The sequence below is a fragment of the Anthonomus grandis genome, chromosome 18 (genome assembly GCF_022605725.1).
Source record: "Anthonomus grandis grandis chromosome 18, icAntGran1.3, whole genome shotgun sequence".
Taxonomy (NCBI): Eukaryota; Metazoa; Arthropoda; class Insecta; order Coleoptera; family Curculionidae; genus Anthonomus; species Anthonomus grandis.
Window position 1 is genome coordinate 8,510,008 of NC_065563.1, and position 25,695 is coordinate 8,535,702.

General features: G+C 35.2%; 2 protein-coding genes across 4 annotated transcripts in view; one reads left to right on the plus strand and one right to left on the minus strand.

Moving 5' to 3' along the window:
* LOC126746865 (uncharacterized) overlaps positions 1 to 25,695 on the minus strand; it is a 203,162-nt gene that overhangs the window by 134,565 nt on the left and 42,902 nt on the right. For both annotated transcript variants that reach the window (XM_050455255.1, XM_050455256.1), the window contains exon 7: positions 3,978 to 4,251. In XM_050455255.1, the coding sequence (XP_050311212.1) occupies positions 3,978 to 4,251 (274 nt within the window). The remainder of the gene's footprint in view (positions 1 to 3,977; positions 4,252 to 25,695) is intronic.
* LOC126746871 (sulfotransferase 1C4-like) lies at positions 8,430 to 10,002 on the plus strand. 2 transcript variants are annotated; one of them, XM_050455264.1, is made up of 8 exons: positions 8,430 to 8,626; positions 8,688 to 8,825; positions 8,889 to 8,988; positions 9,061 to 9,226; positions 9,276 to 9,402; positions 9,462 to 9,559; positions 9,614 to 9,688; positions 9,754 to 10,002. In XM_050455264.1, the coding sequence occupies exons 1-8, from the start codon at positions 8,506 to 8,508 to the stop codon at positions 9,781 to 9,783; spliced, it is 855 nt and encodes a 284-aa protein (XP_050311221.1). In that variant the 5' UTR covers positions 8,430 to 8,505; the 3' UTR covers positions 9,784 to 10,002. The 2 variants fall into 2 exon arrangements, with proteins under 2 accessions (XP_050311221.1, XP_050311220.1); XM_050455263.1 differs by having other exon boundaries at positions 9,614 to 10,002.

Here is a 25,695-nt window from a genome sequence, read left to right on the forward strand (position 1 = left end):
ATGTTAAAGAAAATTTTAAACCAAAAAATGTTAACCTTATTAAAAATTGAAACAATATATCAAAATTTTATAAAGACATTTGTCTCAACGGATTTAAGTGTAAACCATTTATAGACTTTGGTAGCGATTGCTCACTAATTAAATTATCTTTGGTCAAAAAACTGAAAATAGAAATATTTTCACTAGAAACCCCTATTGTGTTGTCAGGATTTTTAGGAGTTGGCACCACTGTTAAATATTATATTGTAGCTCAAACGAAAATCAATGACGTAGGACTCGAAACAAAATACTATATTATTGAAAACTCGGAATTTAAATTCGATATTTTAATTGGTACAAATTTTACTGAGAATATAAATATTATGTATTATAGAATAAATAACTTCCTTATTTTTAAATATAAAGGGGATATTCCTACATGGTTGTCTAACATTCACCATGGAGAAATATCTTCTGAAGAATTAAGATTGTTACAAAAACTTTTACAGAAATTTAACATGTGTATGTTCCAAACATTAAATAGCTTAGGTAAAGCTCATTCGGTTACACTTTCAATAGAATTAACTTCTGAAAAACCAATAGTCCATAGAGCATATCGATGTGCAGAAAAAGATAAGGAAATTTATCGAAATATTATAAAAGAACTCTTAGATGCAAAAATTATTCAAGAAAGTAAATCTCCTTATTCTAGTCCCGCTCTGCTTGTAAATAAAAAGAATAACGAAAAAAGAATGGTAGTCGACTACAGGACGTTAAATAAAATTTTTGTTAAAAATACATTTCCAATGCCTGTAATTGAAGACATCATAGACACATTAACAGACTATAAATATTTTACCAACCTCGACTTGGCATCGGGATATCACCAAATTCCAATGCATGAAAACTCAATTCGTTACACGGCATTTGTAGCGCCGGAAGGGCATTGCGAGTTTCGAAGAGTACCATTTGGGTTATGCAATGCCCCTTCAGTGTTTCAACAGTTCATGAACGAAATATTTTTGCCACTACGTCACTTTCATGTCATACCATATTTGGATGATATCCTCATACCATCAAAAACAGTGATTGAAGGTATAGAAAAATTAGAAAAAGTTTTAGAAATAATTAAGCAATACGGTTTAACTATAAAACTTAGTAAATCAGCGTTTTTATTGAAAAAAATAAACTATTTAGGATACGAAATATCATTTAATAGAATTTGTCCTTCAGACACCAAAATTGAATCCGTTCAAAATTTTCCTCGTCCTAAAAACCAACATCAGTTAAGACAGTTTTTGGGCCTTGTGGGATACTTTAGAAAATTCATTCAAGACTTTGCACGCAAAACAGCCCCTCTTACAAAGCTTTTAAAAAAAACATTGTAGATGGAAATGGACAGAAAATCATGAATTAATTTTTAGTCAGTTAAGAAATCAAATATATCCTAAACCAACATTGGCTTTATTTAACCCACAATTACCAATGACTGTATATACTGATGCAAGCCAAGATGGTTACGCTGGTATTTTGACACAAAAAAAAGATAATTTGGAACACCCTGTAGCATTTTTCAGCAAACAAACAACCGATACCGAAAAAACTACCATTCTTTTGAGCTGGAACTATTAGCAATAATCAAAACTCTGGGAAAATTTAGATACTATTTAACAGGGCACGTTTTTACAATTTTTACTGACTGTAACGCTGTTAAAAACGCTTGGAACAAACAGAGAATCGTACCTCGAATTGCTCGCTGGATATTAACCTTGCAGGATTTTTCTTTCAATATATTACATAGACCGGGAACACAAATGCAGCACGTAGATGCATTAAGTCGCAATTTTACTGAAAGTGGTAACAGACAAATAGAGAACATTTTAGTTATTTCTGAAAACGACTTTTTAAGAGAAGCTCAAGATTTAGATGATAGTATTAAAGATATTAAGAACACACTACTAAGCGGTGACGTAGATAATAATAAAGATATATTTAATAATTATGACTTGCGTGGTAATAAAGTTTTTAAATTAACCCCATTTGGACGAAGATGGGTAGTACCAAAAAGTTGTCGTTGGCAAATTGTCAAAGCTAATCATGACGATATTGGTCATTTTGGTTTTGATAAAACTATTGAGAGAATGAAAAAATTCTATTGGTTCCCAAAGATGAATAGGTTTGTAAAAAAATATATAAGTGCATGTTTACAATGTTTATATCATAAAGACTCAAGTGGAAAAAAACCTGGGTATCTTCACTCAATTCCCAAGTATGCGAGACCTCACCACACAATTCATCTAGACCACCTAGGCCCATTTGTTGAGAGTAAAAATGGAAATAAATACTTATTAGTGGCAGTTGATGGATTTTCAAAATACACATATTGCCAACCAGTCCCTGATACGTCTTCGAAACATGTAGTTGGAAAATTGGAAGAAATTTTTTCAATTATTGGAAATCCGATACGGATTATTACTGATGCGGGTACTGCTTTCACTTCAAGAGAATTTAAAGAATATTGCGATAGAAAAGACATTAAACTGTTCACAACAGCTGTTGGACTTCCTCGAGGTAATGGTCAAGTAGAACGCATGAATAAGACCATACTGGAGGCTCTGGCTACATCAACTGCTAATACAACGAGAGACGACTGGGACAGCAAAATACTACAAATTCAACAAGGAATAAATAGCACGAAACACCGCATAACTCAACACTCACCCGCAGAGCTACTACTCGGTTATCCACTTAGAACTGACACTGACATTTACAATGTATTGGACGAAGAGATTATAGACGTTACAAAGATCCGGAAGCAAGCGGCCAAAAATCTCGAAGAAAACAGAGTCAGGCAAAACTTATCGTTTAATGAACATCGAACACCACCAAAATTTTATTCAGTGGGAGATGTCGTACTCACAAAAGTAACAAGCTTTCCCGCAAATAATGAAAGTAAAAAGTTACTTCCCAAATATAGAGGCCCTTTCAAAGTCATCGAGGTTTTACCTAACGACCGCTATCGAGTAAAGGAGGATATTCACTCAGAACGATCCAGTAGACCTTACACTGCTGTGGTTGGATTAGAGCAAATGAAGCCTTTTACTCTTCAGGAAAAATAATGTCGCAGGTAGGCAAAGATACTACTACTCTCTCTCCAAATAGTGACACTTGAAACAGTGAAAATCGTTAACATCTTTGGCAAAATAGTAGCCCTCTTAGGCAAAACAGTCGCCCTCTTTGGCAAAATAGTAGCCCTCCTAGGCAAAACAGTCGCCCTCTTTGGCAAAATAGTAGCCCTCTTAGGCAAAACAGTCGCCCTCTTTGGTAAAATAGCAGCCCTCTTAGGCAATGCAGTTGCTCTCTTTGACAAAATAGTCGCCCTCTCAGGCAAAATAGGAATCGTCTTAGGCGAAACAGCAGATCTCTCAAGCAAAATAGTAGCGCTCTTAGGCGAAACAGCCGCTCTCTTCGAGAAAATAGTAGCCCTCCCAGGCAAAATAGTAACTCTCTTAATCAGATTAGATTAAAAAAAAAAATGTTTTAATTCCAGGTACTCTTTATCTTTCGAGGACGAAAGAACATCAGGATGGCCGTGACGTACTACCCTTCCTAACCCACCTCTGAAACTTAAAATATTCAACGACATGACTCACCTGATCGGATGTTTTTGGAATAACTCAGGCGATCGTCACATTCTTTAATATATTTCGCAGGGCGAGATAATAAAAGGGAATAGAGATATTTTGGTTCGACTCGAAGTGATAAGACTTGCATAAATTAAGAATTATTATTTATTTAAAGTTATTGTTTGGGATATTTGTAAATATAATTGTTATTGGGAGATTGTGGCTTTATTCCTACATCGCTTAAACGCTCAGACTACACTATGTACAGTACAGTCTTCTAATAAATTAATAAACTATTCTTTAAAAAATCATATCAAACATTTATCATACAAATGCAATTTCAAGAACTCCCTAGGGGTCAATTTTACTTACCTCAGCACCACAACACTTTCCTCCATTTTTCTTCTCCATTTTCTCCCACTCTTCCTTCTGGATCATCAAGGTATCGCCGTTCATCTGCGCCTCCACCATTGTTTTGATCGTGTCCTCGTTAACGGGAGAATTCAGCCTGGTGGCTCGTGAGGCTCCAGATTTTTCCGGAAATAAGTTTTTCAACCGGGAAATGGCCAGATTGTTGTCCGTCTCTTTTTGCATCGGGGGGCGGTGCTTGAAGGCGGCCGTCCTGTACTTTGATTTTACATTGAACCTGCAAGAAAAACACTTGATAGCGTGTCATCTAAACTAAGACCTATAATTGTAAATTTCATAAGCAAAATTATTTTTAATATTAAGATTTTCTTTCGTTTAATTATATTAAAAGAAACAAAATCTTCTTCAAAACAAAATTGGGAAGCCCAAAAATAAACAATTCGGCTATAGATATTTCCATTATTTCACTCGATTTAATGCATAACTCATTTTGGGAGGTACTCAATGATTCATATGGTTCGGATCACTTTCCAGTCGACTGGTGACCCTTGTAAACATCATACGGTTCCCTTAGTTCATTTGGGATGGACTCTTAGTAGGGTCGATTGGAATAAATCATTAAATTTTGAAAAATTACTATTTTTTGTTCTTATTATCGAATCTAATAACGCTATTTTATACTAAATATTTATATATAAAATTAGATCAAATTTAAATAAACATTGGTATTGAATTAAATATTAAATAAATATTTTTTTTTCAAAATATTGTTTTTCATTTACATAACCTTTGCTCCCCCACCCACCCTCGGTCGGTTAAATGGGAAGAATTTAGCGACTTTGAATGCTCAATAATATGCCGCTTTAAAATCTGTCGAGTTTCTTACAACAGATTTTTGAGCCCCTTTTTTCCCTCTTTAAGATGTCGTTAATAAGTTTTAGATCCGACGTTTCGTTTTCGGGCCACCATCATAAACTTTTGTTACATTACGTAACATTACCACCAGAACCTAACATTATTGTGAAAAAATATTATCATTCCATTGATATATCTTTCTCTCTTGCACTCATGGAGTTCTTATGGGAAGTACCAGAAGGAGTAATCGGACATGCAATTAAAAATACTTTTTAAAAATGAGAAAATCTAATATGGCGCCCATAAAAAATAATAAAGTTGATGATGATCGAAAAAAAACGAAACATCGTATTAATTTTTTTTTGCGTCATGTCGTAGAGCATAAAAAGTGGCAATGAAAAACTGTTTTTAGTTTTCCGACATCTCTTTAAATAAAGTCGGTAGGAGAACTAGGGGCAAGACGGGATCATGAGGTAAGATGGGGTACCCCGATTACATCAAAACCTAAAAGTGTGTGACCACCTTTATTGCCTAGAGTCACATGTCCGGACAATAACCGCGCTCAGTGCCGCTCAGTCAGTGCATCCGAGACATTCGTTCGGTGCGTGTCTGCTCGAGTTACAGCCAATTTACCATTTTGACCTTCGTTGATCTTATTTTATGGCATATTATATCGCTTGCCATAAAGTGTGCAGGAAGTTAAAGTGAAACTTACTATTCCTACTGCAGTGTACCTGTATAGAAGCATCTTTTCACAAAAAAATTTGTCGGTTATATTCGCCTATAAAAGGTAAGAAAATACCTTTTAAAAAAACACGTGCTTTGGGGCAAGATGGGATACCCTATTTAAGGCAAGATGGGGTATCCAAGTACCCCATCTTGCCCCAATATAATTTTTCATGAAAAATTCAACGGGAAAATTGATTAGTTAAATATTGGTCAATTAAAATATTATTTTATTTGCAGCAGAATGGTTCGCAATTATAAAAAGAAAACAACGAGAGGAGAGTGGTCCAAGAAAAGCATGAAACAAGCGATTGAAAAAGTTTGGCAAAGAAATGGGTTATCGTAAAGCTGCGTCGCAATACTCTGTGCCACAAACAACGTTGGAGAGACATGTTAACGCTATTAAAACCAAAGGTGAAATGAAATTGGATCTACCTTTAGGACCAATTACAAACGGTTTTCACTGAAAAGGAAGAAAATGAATTGGTCGGATATTTGAAAGAAATGGAAGCAAGATTATTTGGACTTAGCATAATGGAACTGAGAAGTTGGCATATCAACTGGCCGTCAAAAATGGCAAGAAACATAGATTTAATGAAACAGCCAAACTCGCCGGTGTTGACTGGGTTCAAGGATTTTTAAAACGTCACAGTGATCTATCTATAAGAAAGCCTGAGACAACCTCAGCTGCTAGGGCTATGGGCTTTAATAAAATTTCCGTTACAAAATTTTATAAGCTTTTGGGTGATGTTTTAGATAACTATAAACTAGGACCAGATAGGATTTATAACTGTGATGAAACGGGAGTCTCTTCGGTTTCAAAAACAAAATCAAAGATAATTTCACGCAAGGGTAGGAAGCAAGTTGGCTCGCTATCCTCAGCTGAACGAAGACAAACAGTTACGGTCGAGATTTGTGTTAGCGCAGCAGGGAATTATATGCCCCCGAGGCTAATCTTTCCTCGGAAACGGATGAAAGCCGAATTAATGAATAACTGGGCACCAGGAACAATTTTTCATTGCAATGCCAGTGGATGGATGACAACAGACATATTTGTCTCATGGTTCAAAGCTTTCGTCCAATTCAGTGGAGCAACTAAAGACAATCCGGTGCTACTTTTACTCGACGACCACTCTACACACACAAAGAACATAGAACTTATAGAAGTTGCTAGAGAAAACGGTGTGATTATAATCTGTTTCCCACCTCACTGCACTCATCGGCTTCAGCCGTTGGATGTTTCTTTTATGAAGCCTTTGAGTGTATATTATGACCAAGCTGCAACAGCATGGTTTAGATCTAATCCAGGTGGAGTTATTAGCATGTTCCAAATTAGCGAAATTTTTGGTAAAGCTTTCATACAAGCTGCCACTATGTCTACAGCGATTAACGGATTTCGGAAATGCCGCATATGGCCATTCAACTCTGAGAACTTTACAGATGCCGATTTTCTTGCTGCAGAAACAACAAACATAAGCCTAACGGAGGATGAGCAAGTTCCTTAATGACAAGCAAATGCAAATAACGATGGTCTTCCCTCTATCATCCATGGAAAAAATCAGCCAAACTTAACTAAGAATGTAATTCCGGTTGCTATTCCTAGTAATCACTCAACCATAGGTTCTAGTGATGATGTTCAGCTATCTACCAGCTATCAGGCCCATACAGATCATCATCTCACATCTCCCGGCTACCAAAGCTCAAATGATGAAGATAATTATTGCCTTTTGAGTAAGCTTGCTACATTATCTCATAGTCCGTTACATAAAACCCCAGAGGCAAGTGGGTCTCCACCGAAAAGAGTTTGCTCGAATTTTACAGAAAATGTTTGCCGTGACTTAAGTACCAGCTTTGAAAACTGTACTCCAGCTCCAGAAAACCAGAAAATAAAACCAGAAAAAAATTGCCGTCGAGGCAAGACGGCCGTCCTTACGTCAACGCCGTATAAAAGAGAACTTGAAGATCTAAAAACTTCTAGTTCCGAAGGAAAAAAAAAGCAAAAAGTGGTTAAAAAGTAAACACAGGTCAAAAATAAAACTAAAGGAACAAATGGTGCTTCAGAGAATACAGCCGAAGACGACACCGAATGTTTATACTGTGGTGATAGGTATGTGGGGTCCACTGAAGGATGGATAGCTTGTCAAATATGTCAAAAGTGGTCCCACAATTCTTGCGCCGGAGTTAGATATCTGCCATATATGTGATGTTTGTAAATAAACTCGTTACCCCCGTCTTACCCCGAGGGCTGTCCCATCTTGCCCCGTGCCCAGGGTAAGATGGGATTTTCCTTTGTAAAGAAAATTGTGTTTTTTTTGTTTTTTGGTGTAAGATAAGTTAATTGTTTTTATGCCAAGACAGTTATGGATGTTAATGAAAGAGATTTTAGAATAAACGTTATTTTTTTATTGTAATGTTACATTTTTGTTGATATAAATGCTTAGCCTCTCCGTCTTTCCCCATGTTCCCCTAGAAGGTAAAAACCATTTTGACAATTCGGAAGTATCCGGAATTTTAAAATTTTTTAAATGTCATTTTATTAAGCTCCACCAAATTGCGCAACTTTGCCTCCATTTAACCGACCCTGTAACTCTTACGGTTTCCGAGATTCCAATGGTCACCCTCAAATTTATGACACCCTGTACATAAAGTAGCCCTAGGCCATGACTTTGATAAATGTTTATATTGTATTTATTTTGGGATAAATGCAAACGACAGTAATTTTTATTATTATTATCATCTCACCCTGAAAAATGATTCTATGGTATTTTTACTTATGTTATCATTCTTTAAAAAGAAGTAAATATTGATAACATTAAAAAACAATATTAATTACACAGATAAGCGAAAATATCGCATTGTTCCTTGCTATATTTATAAATTGATTAGATGACATTGAGATGCAATCGGAGTACCAGTGCATATAAATTATTTAGCAACCGAAATAGCGAGTATGTCAAAGCAAGAGGGAAAGGGGCAAGAGAATCAGCAGCAAGAAGAACTGTTAAAGTTTCCATATGAAATCAAGGAACTTGAGGCCGACCTTAACTCTAAACTTCTGCAAACTTTTCTAGGTAAACTTTTAACGAGTCTCCTCTTTTTATTTGTAAAAAAACCTTTCGTTTCTCTTCTCAGGAGAACGCACAGGTGGGTATGTGCAAGTGGGCTACAAAAACTGGTTTCTTCCCAAAAAATATAAACAAGACGCCAAATTTTACTATAACTTTAAAGTCCGCTCCGACGACGTTTTCGTAGTCACTTTCCCCAGGTCCGGTAAGTATTTTTGCACATTTATAACCTCGAAGTGTCTCAGCGAAGGTCACATTCCCTTTTAAGGCACCACCTGGACCCAAGAAATGGTCTGGCTGCTGAGCAACCGTTTGGATTATAAAACGGCCAAGGAAACTCCTCTGAATCACAGATACACTTTTTTAGAGTAAGTCTCGAGCACCATCTTGGGCGACCTCTTTGTTTCCATTAGTGTCGAAGACATGATTTATTATTTTAGATTTTATTCATTGAATACCGATGAAGGTTTCGTCAACTTGCTGGGTAGAAAAGTCACCCCCAGCTGGATAGGGCTGGGGCAGGAGAGCCTTGGGAAGAGGAGGTTCATCAAGAGTCATTTGCCTTTAGAGTTGCTGCCCCCAGATTTGCTTTGCAGCAGGGCAAAGGCAAATAAATAAATTTATAATAAATAAATAAGGTAATGGCTTGTTTCAGGTTGTATATGTGGCAAGAAACCCCAAAGATGTGGTAGTGTCATACTACCACTTCGCAAAGGCTAATCCCTTCTATGGATTCGATGGGGAATTTGGAGAGTTTTGGGAGTTGTTTAGGCAAAACTTAAGTAAATTTCCAAAAAACCCCTGATATATATTTTAATCTATATTTTTTTATTGTTTATAGTACATTGGGCTCCCTACTGGGAACACGTGAAAGAAGCATGGACCAGAAGGAGAGGGAATGAAAATTTCCTTTTTATTTTCTACGAAGACATGATTAAGGTATCTAATTGGCATAACAATTGAAGAGAGAACACCATTTTTTTTTATTTTTAGGACTTAAAAGAAACTGTCAATAAGGTTTCCATTTTCTTAGGACAGTCTTACTCCAGCGAGCAATTGGATCAGCTGGTACACCATCTGAAGTTTGACAATTTTAAAAATAATAATTCAGTGAACGCGTTTGCGGATTTTAGAGTAAAACTAAAAGAGGGAGACAACAATAGGTTTATTAGAAAAGGACAAATGGGCAACTGGCACGAGTACTTCACAGGAAATCTGGAAAAGGAGGTAGAGGACTGGATAGAGGAAAATCTTAAAGATACGGATTTGAGGTTTCCCATATAAACACGTTCATTACAAAATAAGAGCTGATAAAACCAAAAATTAATTTATTTTGTAAATGTGTTCCTAGGTGACTTAATATTAAAGTAGACACCCAAAAAGTTGGCAGAATATTTTTTTTGGTGAAGGCGCAAATTTAAATTTACCGCCTTAATTGACACGCATATTTACACTCGCTGACAGTCATGATAGGTGACAGCTGACAAATTAAATTGACACAGACCGTAGTCGTCAATAGTATCTGTCATAGCTGTCAAATGTCAAACATAATCTGAAAAAACATTTTAAATTATTTATAGCCGTTGACAGTCATGATAAGTGATGAAATCAATTGGCCTTAACATTAATACTAATATTTGTCATAGCTGTTTATTGCCCTAATTAAACTTTCAACCGTCAGTTTTATTTATATAAAGTGATGGTGACAACTGATAATCAATCTGAGTCTTTTGACATACGTCATAGTATTTATCCCCGCTAACGGAGTTTAATTAAATTAATTAAGCTAAAAAGAATATCTCCATTCCCACAAGGCAGCAAATCAGGAAAAACCATCATAAATATATGAAACAGAACTCTTACTGCCCCGGAAAAAAAAGTATTGAGCCGAGGACTAAACTTTGCAGTATCCACCAAACCCCAGCTTCTGAATGTAATTTCTTCAATCGAATCCGTTCAGCTACCCCGCGCAGTCGCTGACGAACTAAGATATGAGGTTAGAAGCACTCTGGACCAGCTGAACAGGTAGAAAATTAATAAAACTATTGGCAGAGAGGAAGAGAGAGCGCTGACAGATCTGAGGAAGGACAAAACGATTAAAATTCTACCAGCGGATAAGAGTACTGCGACAGTTATAATGGACGTGAATACCTACGAGACCAAAATCGAAGAGGTTCTACAGAAAGGAAAATACAGGTTGTTATCAAAAGATCCAACGGCGACCATTGAAGAAAGAGTGTACAGAACACTAAAGAACTATTCCTTTTTCTTAACGGATGCCGTACGTACAAGACTTACCCTACATCACAGTAAGCCTCCACATCTACCAAAAGGTTCACAAGGAATTGATGCCACTGCGACCCATTACTAGCTCAAGGGATTCGGCAACGTCAGAACTTTCTAGGTTCCTTTTAGAAATAATCAAACCACTCCAAGGGAATACTGATTCATACGTTAAGAACTCCAGTCATTTTGTGGATCTACTTCGACCTATCAACATCGGACCAGAGGATAGAATGGTTAGCTTTGACGTGGAAAGTCCTTACACCAATGTCCCGATTGGAGATTCCCTGAAGATTATCCAGGATAAACTGAGTAATGACACGTCACTTCCATCTCGAACCAAGCTTCCACTCGGAGGCGTGATGGAACTTTTAGAGGTCTGCCTACGTAATTCCTATTTTCAAGTGAAAGATAGGTTTTACGCTCAGGATGAGGGTCTGCCTATGGGATCATTGCTGTCTCCGGTGATAGCCAATATATATACGGAATGGTTTGAGGAAGAGGCAATAAGCACCTCACGACAAAAGCCAAAGATGTGGCTGCGATACGTTGATGACATATTTATCATCTGGGATAAAGGGGAAGACAAACTTCAGGACTTCTTACACCACCCGAACAACACGGTGCCAAGTATCAAATTCACCATGGAGACGGAGAAAAATTCGACGCTGCCATTCTTAGATGTTCTTGTCAAGAATACAAATGGCATTATAAGAATGTCTGTGTATCGAAAACCCACACATACTGGACAATACCTACACTTTGATTCCAATCACTCTGGTTCGACTAAAGTTGGAATCATCAGGTCTCTGTAAAACCACGCTGTAACCATTCTGCAATAACGACGCAGACTTTAAGGCGGAAGTAGCACTTCTTACTAAAGATCTGCAGCAGAATGGTTATCCCAAAAAACTTATCTCTTCTCGCAATGCCCTATGTAAAAGGTACATCCGAGAAATCCCGACGAATTGCTAAGAAGTTTAATCTAAAAACCGCCTTTAGATCTGGCAACCGCAATACAATAAGAAGTTCTCTTTTCAAAACAAAGCCAGAATCTACAGCAGACATCAAAAACTGCATCTACCAGATCCCTTGTGAGTGTGGCGACTCATATGTTGGCGAAACCAAAAGACCTTTGGCAGTTAGGACCAAGGAACATCGCAAATGAACGAGCACTGGAGAAGTAGCCAGATCAGGCATAGCTGAACATGCTTGGACAAACGGCCATAACGTTCACTGGTCTGAAACAAAAATCCTAAGGAAGGAATTACACTGGTGAAAAAGGAAATTTCTGGAAGCCTCCTACATAACGCAAAACCAGAGGGCATCTTCAGCCAAATCAGTGTGGATGTTTCCAACATATGGAGACCTCTTCTAGCAGACGCTCTCTTCACGCATCATCAGAATTCACGCCTCATTGATGCCATTAATCATATATAAGCCTGCAGAATAGGAAATTGCTTTAGTTTACACTTGATAACGGTCGGAGATACTTACCGACCAAAGCGTCGTGTTGTACCAAAAACAAAGACAATGTCAGTCCGACTACCTGTTTCTAAATTAATTATCAGTAGTGTCAGTCACATCTGTCAAATATATAATATATGTCATACATAATTTGTCAAGTGTGCGACAATTTTAATTTCATGCCTTTTATTGCCGTGCCTATTCAAACCCATTGACAATTATGACAATTGATATTAGTCATCAATATTGATTTTCATAGCTATCAAATGCCATAATTATCTAGTTAACTGTCAGTTTTAATTAGATACGTTACGTTACGGTGTTTCTCCCCGCTAAAGCGGTTTTTTTAAATTCTATTTATTAGCAGTGGTACCTGATTCTGTCAACTGTAAATTTAGCCACGCCTATTTAAGCACGACAGTCATGACAGATCACGAAATTAATTGACATATGTATGACTTTTAGCACACGTCGTGGTATCTATCCTTGCCAAAGGAGCGTCTCTGCTAAATAACTTCAAAATGAGATAATTTATCATCATTGCCAGTTTTATTTAACCTATCATAACTGCCAAATTTCACATTTATCTTACATCGACTGCTGCGCCTATACAAACTTATTGATGGTTACAACAGGTTAGAGTAATGTCAATTTTTATTTGTCATTGTTGGATGAAACGCACTTAATCTAAATTACTGTCTCAACTGCTGCGTCTATTCGAACCCACTGACAATTATGACAGCTGACAAAATCAATTGACATTAGCAGTGGTTACAAGTAGTGATTGTCCTATATAACTATTGATTGTCAACTGTCAGCTATAATAAAAAAGGATTTTGTGCCCGCTAAAGGAGTTTCATATTACAATAATTGTCAGTTGTTTCCGAATCTGTCAACAGTGGATTTAACCATACTTATAAGAAAAAGGTAGCAATTTTAATTTTTGTATATTCAAATTCTTTAACAGTAATGAGAAATGACAAATTCAATTAGGAAGTTTCCATCTTTGCTTAATAACCTCAAAATCAAATTTAAATACTATTATTCTTAGTTTTGATCTGTCATAACTATCAAATTTCATAGTTATACTGTCTAGAAAGCTGCGCCTATACAAACCCAATGACAATTATGACAAATTATAGTAAAGTCAGTTTTCATTAATCACAGCAGTCATTTCTCGATGAACCACACTAATCCTAAACTTACTGTCTCAACTGCCACGCCTATTTAAACCCAATGACAGTCATGACAGCTGACAAAATTAATTGATTTATTAGCATCTGTTCGAACTGTCAAACGAGATACAAAATCTGTTAACTGTAAATTTAACTATACTTATATAGGAAAAAGGTGGCAATTTCAATTTCTCGCCTCAACTGCCTTTAAGCTCAAAAATCAATGGACATATGTAATTTTTGACACTCGTCATGGTATCTATATTTGCTAAAGAAAGTGTGTGTGTCTCTGCTTAATAACCTCAAAATTACGTTAGTTACCATCATTGTCAGTTTTGATGTGTCATAACTAATAAAATTTCATAATTATTTTGTCTCGACTGCCACGCCTAGATAAGCCCATTTACAATTATGATAAGTGACAGCTGTCATTGATTAATTAACGTAAACCTAATGTGTCAACCGCCATCCTATTCGAACCCATTGACATTTGTGACAAATGACAGCTGACAAAATCAATTGTCATTAACATTGGTTACAAATAGTGGCTATCCTAGCTGCTAAATGTCATAACTAGATTGTCAACTGTCAGCTATAATAAAAAAGGAGTTTGTCTCCGCTAAAGGAGTTTTATATTACAATATTGTCAGTAGTTTTCGAATCTGTCAACTGTGGATTTAACCATACTTATAGGAAAAAGGTAGCAATTTAAAGATTTGCCTATCCAAATTCTTTAACAGTAATGACAAATTCAATTAATTTCAAAATCTATCATGGCTAAAGGAGGTTTGCGTCTCTGCTTAATAACGTCAAAAGTACATTAGTTACCATCAGTTTCTGTCTTGACTGTCGCGTCTATACATACCCACTGGACAAGTGAGAGTAGTGTCAAATTTCATTTATCACAGCTGTCATTGTTAGAGAACACACTTAACCTAAGTTACTATCTTAACTGCTGCGTCTTTTTGAACCCATTGATAGTTATGACATGTGACAGCTGACAAAATTAATTGATATAGAGAAAAAATAAAAACTCCCTCTTTGTACAAAGCAAGTCATTTCGTGGGAGATATTACTAGTTTATAAGGTCTGATGATGCTTTATTTTGAGCGAAACATGTAACTTTCAGGACATAAAAAATATCTTGAGAGCGAGATTTAGAGTTTTTATTTTTTGTCTACTTACGTAGGTCTCTTTGAGATAATGGACGAGTTCTTTCAATTAATTTACATACATGTGAATTTTGTCGTCGGATCAAATTGCATAGTTATACTGTCTAGAAGGCTGCGCCTATACAAACCCATTGACAATTATGACAAATTATAATAAAGTCAGTTTTCATTTATCACAGCAGTCATTGCTCGATGAACCACGCTAAACCTAAACTTACTGTCTCAACTGCCACGCCTATTTAAACCCATTGACAGTCATGACAAGTGACAGCTGACAGAATTAATTGACATTACGATTAGTCTTCAATAGCGTCTGTCCTAACTGTCAAACGAGATACAAAATCTGTCAACTGTAAATTTAACTATACTTACAGGAAAAAGGCGGTAATTTCAATTTCTCGCCTCAACTGCCTTCAAGGTGAAAAAATCAATTGACATATGTAATTTTTGGCACTTATCATGGTATCTATCTTTGCTAAAGGAGATGTGTGCCTCTGCTTAATAACCTCAAAATCACGTTAGTTACCATCATTGTCAGTTTTGGTATGTCATAACTCATAAAATTTCATAATTAGTCTGTCTCGACTCCCATGCCTAGATAAACCCATTTACAATTATGATAAGTAACAGCTGTCCTTGATTACTAAACGTAAACTTAATGTCAACCGCCGGCCTATTCAAAAACATTGACATACGTTTGCCTCTCCGCTTAATAACCTCAAAATGACATTAGTTACCATTACTGTCAGTTTTACTTCAACTGTCAAATTTTATTGCTAGCCTATTTCGATTACTGCGCCTATACAAACCTATTGACAGTTATGACAAATGACAGTGGTCAACTGTCATTGACCAGATTGACTAGATCAACCCCAAAATGGTCAAAATGTAATTTTATGTAACTTTTGCAGGTCAGCTACAGGGTCACTGAGGTTAATGATTTATTTCAATTTAATTATACGCCTAATTCCCAAAAAAAACTTTCCTTTTCCCATGATAAATTCCCTTTAATCTAACTAAAAGACGGTAAAATTAATTTATAATTAAGTTAAGTATTATGGGATTAATGGCAGTATACGTGCTGAAAACATCCTAGAAAAAGCACTGTATATTAAATATTATAATATATCTCTAAATAAATGGAATTTAAGAACGTAAATTATCTTAAAGATGGTGATTATCTCCCGCTGGTCTACAACATGCTATTCATTCTTCCCAACAACAAAAACATAAGAAAACTAATTATGTCTTTATTTATCATGAGAACTTCATCCACGATAGTGGAGACGTACTTCTTTTTGACTTCTTTAAACTTCGCCAACTTCCTTAAGTATGGACCTGCGTACTTTATTGGGTTATATGTAAGTATATAAGTAGGACTTTTAGCAATATAATAGCGAGAGAGAAAGAGATAGTAGATAGGTATAAAAGCTGATGATGACATCTTAGAGACAAAATGTCGCATTTAAACACTTATTTTAATTGAATACGGACGTAGATTTCGATATTGTGAAAATAGAGTTTGAGAATTTTTGAGTGATTTTTCCGTTCAGATCCAGAACGTTATTTAACGAAAAAAAAAAAATTTTTTATATTTTAAATATGAATTAGTTAATTTTGTGAAATAATACGTAAATACAGCTTCGTACGATATATGATCAACAAACTTTTGTTTTAAGTAATAGGTTTTCGCGCCTATAAATGTCTTCTTTATTTGTCCAATTGTACAATTTTCCTAGTATGTACATCCCAACCCTTTGTCACTTATCACATCTGTCAATTGTCACTTTTTCAGGTGATTTGCCAAACTTTGTCTTGTTAAAAACAAGGTAAAGATGTCAAAGTCGTTTTTAATTAATTTTGTTTTAATTTTTCAATTTATACTTGTTAACTTAATATTTTTCAAATATTTATATTTTTCTTATATTTTTGGACATTTGTCCTAATTTGCCAACTTTTAAAGTAGTTTATCTTTGAGGCAAAATATCTAATTAATTAATTTTTTTGCTACAGTTTTATAACAGTTTTTACAAGTTTTTACATTTTTTATAGTACATTACTCTTACCTCTCTCAGTTCTTACGCCTTTCAATTGTTAACTCAAATTGTTTTGTACAATTTTCTCTTAATAAGTGACAATTATCTGGGATTTGTCACTCTTGGTAAGTGGTCTGTCATACTATATCTTGTCAAAACAAGGTAAACATGTCAACGCAAAGTCAAATTTCACTTAAGTCTTTACCACGGAGTTTAGAATTTTCTTATAGTTTTCGATAATACATTACAACCGTCTGTCATTTGTCGCGTTTCTCTCTTGCTAACTCTTAAATTTTTGTACAATTATCGTAGTACCTCTCATCCCTCTGTCATTTCTGACGTCTGTCAATTGTCAAGGTCAAAGGTCAAAGCCATTTGTCAAATTTTGAATGTTTACGTCCTTGGATACAAATTGCCTTCTTAGATGCAAACACATGGAATGCGTTTCTACAGGGTGTTTCAGAACTATGGGATCAAACTTCTAGGGGTTGTTCAGTGCAACAGTAGAATCCATTTGAGTATAGGAACCCATGTCCGGAAATGTGTCATTACGCCACTACGGCCCTAAGACGCGTTTAAATTTAGAAAAAATATTAATTACCTAAATAGGATCTGATGCATTGATTTTTACCTTTTGTATATGATACCATCACAACAATTGTTCAAAATGTCTTCCTCCAACCTCAATACACCGATTTAAACGATGATTTCGGCGGACTACACTAAAAATTTGATCCTCGTTTTGAATGATTTCAAATGCTGCTGTTATTCGTCCAATTAAGTCTAGCTCTGATTCTACCGGAGTTTCGTAGACTAAAGACTTTACATGTCCCCACAAGAAAAAATCGAGCGACGTTAAATCGGGTGACCTAGGAGGCCAAGAAACTGCTCCACCTCTGGCAATCCAACGGTGCCCAAGCCGCTGAGCCAAATACTCGCGTACTTGTACAGCAAAGTGAGCCGGCGCTCCATCATGCTGAAGCCACATTTGCTGTCTAACGTTTAGTGGAACATTTTCAAGGAGTACTGGGAGAACTTCCTCTAAGAAACGCAGATAAATAGGTCCTGTTAACCGTTCCGGTAGAAGGTATGGCCCAATTAAATAATCATCAACAATGTCTGCCCATACGTTGAGAGACCAACGATTCTGATGTTTTCTTGGAAAAATTGCATAAGGATTTTCTTCGTCCCAAAGATGGCTATTCCTACTATTAAAAATACCGTCTCTTGTGAAAGAGGCTTTATCGGTCCACAAAACATGTAAAATATTTTATGCAATGATGTGATCCAGAAGCCATCGACAAAATTGAACTCTAGGATGATAATCGGCTGCAGTCATACCTTGAACTTTTTGGAAGTGCTAAGGATGGAGTTGTTGCTCGTGTAGTACCCGTCAGACAAAAGCGTTACTCGTATTCATATTCTTAGCGACGTCACGTTTGCTATATTCATCGGCAACTCGCTGAAGCACATCTTCTTCAAATTCGACCGTTCTTACGGTTCGAGCAATCCCAGTATCATGCATCTTGGTCTTAAACATGTCTGTCTCAGCGAGCCGCCGATGAACCGCAATAAACTTTTTGTATCCAGAATGCTGTCGTTCGGGATAACGTTCATGATACAACCGCGATGCTGCTCGTGCATTGCAGTTTGTTGCTCCGTATGCCAAATGCATATCCGCCAATTCTTGATTGGTAAAGTTTTCCATTAGCAATAAATGTTTAAAAATTGTAAGCCATAAAATTTTTAAACATGACATTGAGAATTGACATTCATAAGGGTTGATTTTAAACAATTGTTGTTATGGTATCATGTACAAAAGGTAAAAATAAATGCAGCAGATCCTATTTAGGTAATTAATGTTTTTTATAAATTTTTACGCGTCTTAGGGCCGTTAAAATTTATAAAAGGGTCCCTTGATATCATATCAATTAAACTTTTTAAACAAAACTCTGCCTTTGCCCCTGTGCACATGTTGAACGCAAACAAAGTTGTTGTTTATTAATTCTAGCCTTTCAATGTTCTAAGGTTCCAAACTTTAAAAAAATTAAATATTAATAGAATTATTTGTTTTCTAATAAATATCAAAATTAACAATGGAACCCGTACCAAAATCTTCAATATGTTATTGTTTTAAAGTTTGGAGTCCACTATTTCCAAAACGGTTTGATTAAAAATAGCTAAGCTATATATATTTGAAATCAGAAAATTCGGCTCTTTCTAACTATGAGACGATCATATATAAGGTGTTCCTTAAGAAAAAACTGACCATCTGTCAAAATTTGACATTTAAAACAAAAAAAAAACTGAGATCGGATTCAATATTTTAAAGTCAAACCCCAAAAGTTTTGTATATTTTTTTTGGTTACTTTTTACTTAACCCCTGTAGAAGGGGGTCAATATATGGGGAAACCATTTACATGTAAGGGAAGCATAAAGCATAGTATATAATTATTTTACTTTATTTGATTAATTCGCCATATTATGTACAATAATAATTATAAGTTTTAAAAGTTCTTTCTTATCCTCTTGATCACACGACAGCTTTATACAAGTTAACTTAACCAGTAAATCTTTTAAGTAAATTTAAATTTTTTTAATCGCAAAATTCATATCCATGAAAAACGACTGAGAATAGTAGAGAGGCATATACTACACACAAAAAAAAATGCGCAGGGTAGTTTTTGGGTGGAGCGAAAAGAGGAAAATCGTATAATTACGATTTACACTTAAAGTGGACGTCGAATCGAAAAAAGTGAAGTACAAAAGTTGTAAAGAATACAAAGATGCGCAACTTTTGTAAAAGTTACTTTTCAACATAATCTTAAAATTGCCAAAAAAAAACACGGAAAACCGATTTTTCAGCTTTGAATTTGTAATCTTCAGAAAAATTTTTCGATTTTGGTCAAACTTGTACAAATATTTGCTTTAGTGTCCTAAATAACCAGAATTTTTTCAAATTTAATATTCCGAGATTTTCAGTTTTTTTGGAAAAAAGAAATTTTCGTCTAATGGATGGATACCAATACTAATTTCTTTTTATCGTAGAAGGTTCGTGAACCACTAATTTTTTTTCCTTTAAGAATATACTTTTCGAAAAAACATAAGAAATATCGCTACTATTGAAAAACAGCTGAAAAATAACAACAATAAAATTTGCAATAATTGTTAATTATTTGTTTAAATTTTAATAAAATAAGAAAAGTAGTTGCACCATTGAATTCTACAGGAAAAAATACAAAAGAAGCTATATTTCATTGTTTATTACATATCATGTACCTTGTGCACTGAAATTGTCAATTAACGAGTATAAATCTTTACCAGTGACGTCGCCAAAAAATATTTACATGATAAATATTTATTATTACTACATTATCCTTTAAATTATGAACAATGTTACCGTTTATGAGCGCTTTATGCGTTTTTTTAACGTACTTCATTAGAGTAAATGTACTTATCCAATAAAAAGGATTTTTATGGAAATTAAATATTTTAAAATTATTGTAGATTTCTTACTAACTTTTTATTATTCTACGTTTATGATGATGGATCGCCTTTTTCCTATGGTCCGGCACAAATGGCACAAGTTTTTACTAATGTAACAGTTCACAAAAACACTGAAATGACACAACCTTTTTTAACCAAAAACTAAAGAAAAAACACAGAACTTCACAAACGCCGAAAGTAAACATTGAAAATATCAAACAATTTATCTTCCAAATGCCCCAATATCAGGGTTTCATATATTCTCTAGCCAGTAATCAAAATGTGCAGGTAAAAGGAAGCTCATTGAATCATGTAGTATGTTCTACCTACTGTAAAAAAATACCAACTGTTTAGAAGGGTGCCATTGATTAGAAATTTAGAAAAGGGTTCTAATCAATTGAGGCCCTATAAACTGTAAAATTTATAGGTTGCGATGCTTCATGTACCTTTGGATGGTTTTACACCACAGCCTGCTGACTTAGCACGAAAAATATAAAAGGCCGCGCGAACACTGGTCGTAAAAATGGTTATTAACAGTAAGACAATCTAGTACCGAGTGTTTTTCACCTCAATTGTCCGCGTCAGTCTTTTCGGTACTTGCGTGTGACGTATTATTTGGGTATGTACCAGGTTTGTAGTAAAAGTAAAAAATAGCAAGTAAGGAAATATTATAGGGAGAGGCGAGGAAATAAGGCAAATCTCAACATTCATTATGTAAAACAAAAAAATATTAACAGCAAGAAGCGATACTTTGAATGCACTTAAGAATATAACTTATAGAACTAAACTAAATCAAACTAAATATTAAAAACTAATGAATAAAGTGAAATTAAGGTGACGACAAGTAAAGAACATTCCCGCGGCTATGAAAACCAAGGGGTTTTCATGAAACAATAAATAAATTATTGGTTTGGAAGTGGCATAATTTTACCAAAGGTCTTTTAAGTATACCTTTGGCTGTCTGTACTGTTGCAACTCTAGGAACCCCATCCTTGCCCAAAGTAACTTCCGCGATTCGACCAAGAATCCAGTGTAAAGGCGCCGAATTATCATCTTTAATAGCTACCATAGTACCCGGCTCTACTCTACCTATTGCATTGTGCCATTTGGCTCTTTGTTGCAAAGTATGTAGATATTCGCAATTCCACCGCCTCCAAAAATCACGATGCAGTCTAAGTAAAAGCTGCCAACGCGTATATTTCATATACCACCCATATGGGGGGCAGAGGGGGGGTTAAAATGCCACGTAATTGATTCAACTTCGGCAGCTTTTAAAAATATTTGACGTAAGTATTTTTCACAAGCAATAAAATTTGTACCGCAATCTGAATTTAAGTTAAGTACTTTTCCGCGCCGTGCAACATATCTGCGAAGTCCCGCCAAAAAAGCCTCTGCACTAAGGTCCGATAGCAACTCCAAATGAACACCCTTTGTACTAGTGCAAATAAATAAGCATACGTATGCTTTATGCACTTTAGCACCCCTTAATCGGCCAATAGTAATTGGAAACGGTCCACACAAGTCCAGGCCGCAGTTAATAAAAGCTTTGGAATTTGCGGATACCCTGAACTTAGGTAAATTACCCATAGAGGGTTGATATGGTTTCGGGTTAACCTTTCAACAAATATGACATTTATGGATTACTTTACGAACTATTCTCTTTGCTGAGATTATCCAGTAGTTTTGAAATAGCAAATTTAATGTGGTTTGTATACCACAATGTAAGTCATTAAAATGTAATTCATTTATAAGTATTATAAGGACGTAAATTTACAATTACCTGGTAAAAGCAAGGGAAATCTTTTATCGTACGACAAATCGGAGTTATGGAGTCTACCATTAACACTCAAGTAGCACTCTTTATCTAAAAAAAGTCTTAATTTCTGAAGACTTTCTGGATTCAGTTCAGTGGGAACATGGTGCCAACATTCGGGTGGCAACTTTTCTTGAATATAAGAAACGCGGTTGCAACGTTTGCCAACGGTGAGGAGAACTTTTAATCCATGTTAAGGTAACGGAACTATCAGTAAATGAAAATATGTTGGTAAATTTAATTTTATGTGAAAAAATATACAAAACATAATGCATGATTTTCCAAGCAAAACAGCACCAAGTAACTCAAGTCGCGCTAAAGTTACTACCTTTAGAGGGCTTACTTTAGATTTGGCACAGACAAGGTAGGTTTTATAAAGAAATTCTCGGGATAAAAATACACGAATATATAAGACAGCACAATAAGCACGTTCTGATGCATCGCAAGAACCAAACAATTCGTGTGATTTAGACTCAGTAACATCTACTTGACTTACTTAATTCCGTCTTAAACTTATTTTATTTAGTAATAATGTCAGAGGGCGGTCTTTCGTCCCAATCAATACCAGCAATCCAAAGAGATTTTATTAGTAACTTAATAGAAATTGTAATAGGGGTAAGATAGCCACAAGGGTCAAACACCCTAGCACAGTGACTGAGTAAAGTACGTTTTGTACATCCCGTATCATCAATAACGACTTTATAGAATAATGAATCTCGAATAGGATTCGATTTTAGGCCCATAATTTTTAAAGTTATATTTTCTTCCTGATCGAAGGAAATGTCTTGGGCAACATGTGTTTTAGGTAAAGTTTTAAGTAACAAAGGACAGTTACTGGCCCATTTCCGTGCCTCGAACCCACCCCTAGACAAAAGTTCAACCAATAGATTTTTTATAGCAATTAATTCCTCAGGGCTACTTCCACCCCCGTTTAAATCATCCACGTAACTTGATGACTTAAGAATGTCTGCCACTAAAGGGAGATCTTTATAATCATCTGCTAACATAAGAAGGGTGCGTATGGCTAAAAATAGGCTGCAAACTACTCCAAAAGTAACAGTATCCAATTGGTAGTGTAAAATAGGCTGATTGGGAGAAAAACGCCAAAGAATTCTCTGGTAATTACAATTTTTCGGATTCAGTAAAATGTTAAGCAAAAGACTAAGTAAATCTTGTTACAATTTTGGTCCCGTATGCAAAGCTTTATTCAAAGATAATTTGTTGCTGGCACATCTGCTAGCGTCAAAAACTACACGCAGGGGTGTACTTGTCGAATCCTTTTTAAAAACTGCATGGTGACTTATATAAAAATAATTAGAAATTTCGGAACAAAAGGGTTTAGTAACTTCTTGTAAGTGATTATTATCTAAATAATCTTTAATTACGTCTGAGTAAGATGCATGAAAATCTTTGTCTTGTAAGAACCGTTTTTCAAGAGATAAAAATCTACGTAAAGCTACACTGTAAGTATCACCAAAATCAGGGGCTGTCATTTTAAAAGGCAAAGAAACTACGTAACGTCCCGATTCGGTTCTGTAAGTTGTGTTTAAAAAATAGTTTTCACACTATTCATCATCCTTAGATTGGGCATGAATCTCTGGTACTTCTTCAATTTGCCAAAAATTTTGTAATGTTTGATTTAAATTATTAGTACTACATGTGGTAAAAAACGCATTTATAGTTTTATTTGGTTTTTCATAGGAAGTTTTGCCAGTTATAGTCCACCCAAAGTAAGTTTTAATGCATACTGGTTTATCTGGACCGTAATCAACTTTACCATCTTGTAAAATATATGAAAAAATATAATTTCCAAGCAAAAGATTTAGTAGTTTTCTTTTGAAAAGGAAACAGAAGGTAAATCGTCACATATTTTATCCAAAATAACGGCATCATGTGAAAGTGTATGACTTGAATTGTAAATTGATGAAATTATACAATGCACGCCCTTTTTGGGAGTAGCATACATAGAATTAAAACCATGCAGGGACATAGATATATTAAATTTGGATAAATGTATTTTATTAGCACAATTTTTAGAAATAAAACTGTACTGAGCTCCACCGTCAAGAATGGCTCTAAAGGTATGCCATTGATCAAATGCATCTTTAATTTTTACTAACACAGTAGCAAGCAAAACTTCCTGATCATTTACTAGCATACCGATGATGCTCTTGATTGCAATTGCGACACCGTTTTTCAGATGTGCACCGATTTACAGTGTGAGCACTTGCAAGACAATTTACACAAGCCTTTTGGGTTTTTATGAAATCAAATCGATTGATATCGAATCGACCCTTGTTGTTTTAGAAAGGAGCCTTTGCAAAGAAAACATATGGAATTAAAATTTGATTTCTGGCTGTTTATGAATAAAGCAGAACGGTATTTTGGTTTATTTACATTAAAGGAGTTTTGTGAATTACGAACATTATTATTTGAGAAATTTTGTCTAGAAATCGAGGGTTTAGAATTTTCTTGAGAGTTAAATTCGTATAAAATTGACTCCAGTGCAATGCATTGCTTTTGTAAAAAATGATTGACTGCCTCATATTTCGGTACGTCATTAGACGCGTAAAACTGTTCAAAGGCTTTTCTTGTTAAAGGATCTAATCTATTAAGCAGCATATAAACAAGAACAAAATCCCATTGTTTAATTTCAAATTTTGAAGAGCACATAATTTTTTGTTAAAAGTATCTAACAAATTTCTTAAAGAAAAGGCACTATCAGAAGACATGCGTGGGCATTCTTCAATTAATTTCCAATAAGTAAAGGCCTAAAGGCGTCTATTACTGTATCTTTCTATTATGGTGTTGTATGCAATAGGATAATTTTCATTATTGATTAAAATATTAGCAATGAGATCACGAGGTTGTCCCTTTAGGGCACCTAATAAAAAAACTAAACTTCGCGATATTACTTAAATTGCGTTTGGAATGGACCATAATAGCAAAGCTTTGATGAAATGTGGGAAATGTAGTTATATCTCCATTAAAAGTAGGTATATCGAGCCGAGGCAAATGATCAATCTCGTGAGAGTATTATAAAGTAGGGCCAACAGGGCGAATAGAAGTATCCAGGACACCATTTTCGTCGGCAATTCAAAGCGGCAATTCAAAAAGTTGATAAAAAATTGTATCAATTTTATGGCAACGTTTAACAAAATCTAAACCTATTTTTTCCTCAACCTTAATCTCGTCAGGGGAAGCCACAAGTAAAGTGAGTATGGAATTATGGTGTTTCTCGAAATCTTTCTTAATTTTTGTCAAGCTTCTATAACATATTTTAAATGAAAGTAATTCCAATGAACCAACAAGAGCTAATGCCGCAGCCTCTTTCACTAAAAAGAGTTGGGATATTGCACTTTGCTTTAAGGCTTTTGATTTTAAAATCTTATCATTTGCTGAAGGAGTCATGGTAAGGTTTTTTCCTTTTTTTTTCTTCTATAAACCCCAAAATCACTCCAAATCCAAAAATTGCAGAGTAAAAATGTTACCTCTTTTATAAATCCCTGTGTTATACCCGTAGAATGAAATAAATGAAAAATAAAAAAGGGTCCACCTTAAGGATGAGAAAAAAAAACAGGTCACTTAAAAGTATCCCTCTCCGAGAATCCCCGGAGAGTGATACTTTTTTATTACTACTTCA

What these genes read in the sequence shown, in the direction of transcription:
- LOC126746871 (XM_050455263.1), top strand. Translation starts at nt 8,506, where the DNA reads ATGTCAAAGCAAGAGGGAAAGGGGCAAGAGAATCAGCAGCAAGAAGAA. An exon ending in GTTGTTTAGGCAAAACTTAA is followed by an intron (nt 9,403 to 9,461) that starts GTAAATTTCCAA and finishes TATTGTTTATAG; the next exon opens with TACATTGGGCTCCCTACTGG. An exon ending in TCTACGAAGACATGATTAAG is followed by an intron (nt 9,560 to 9,613) that starts GTATCTAATTGG and finishes TTTTATTTTTAG; the next exon opens with GACTTAAAAGAAACTGTCAA.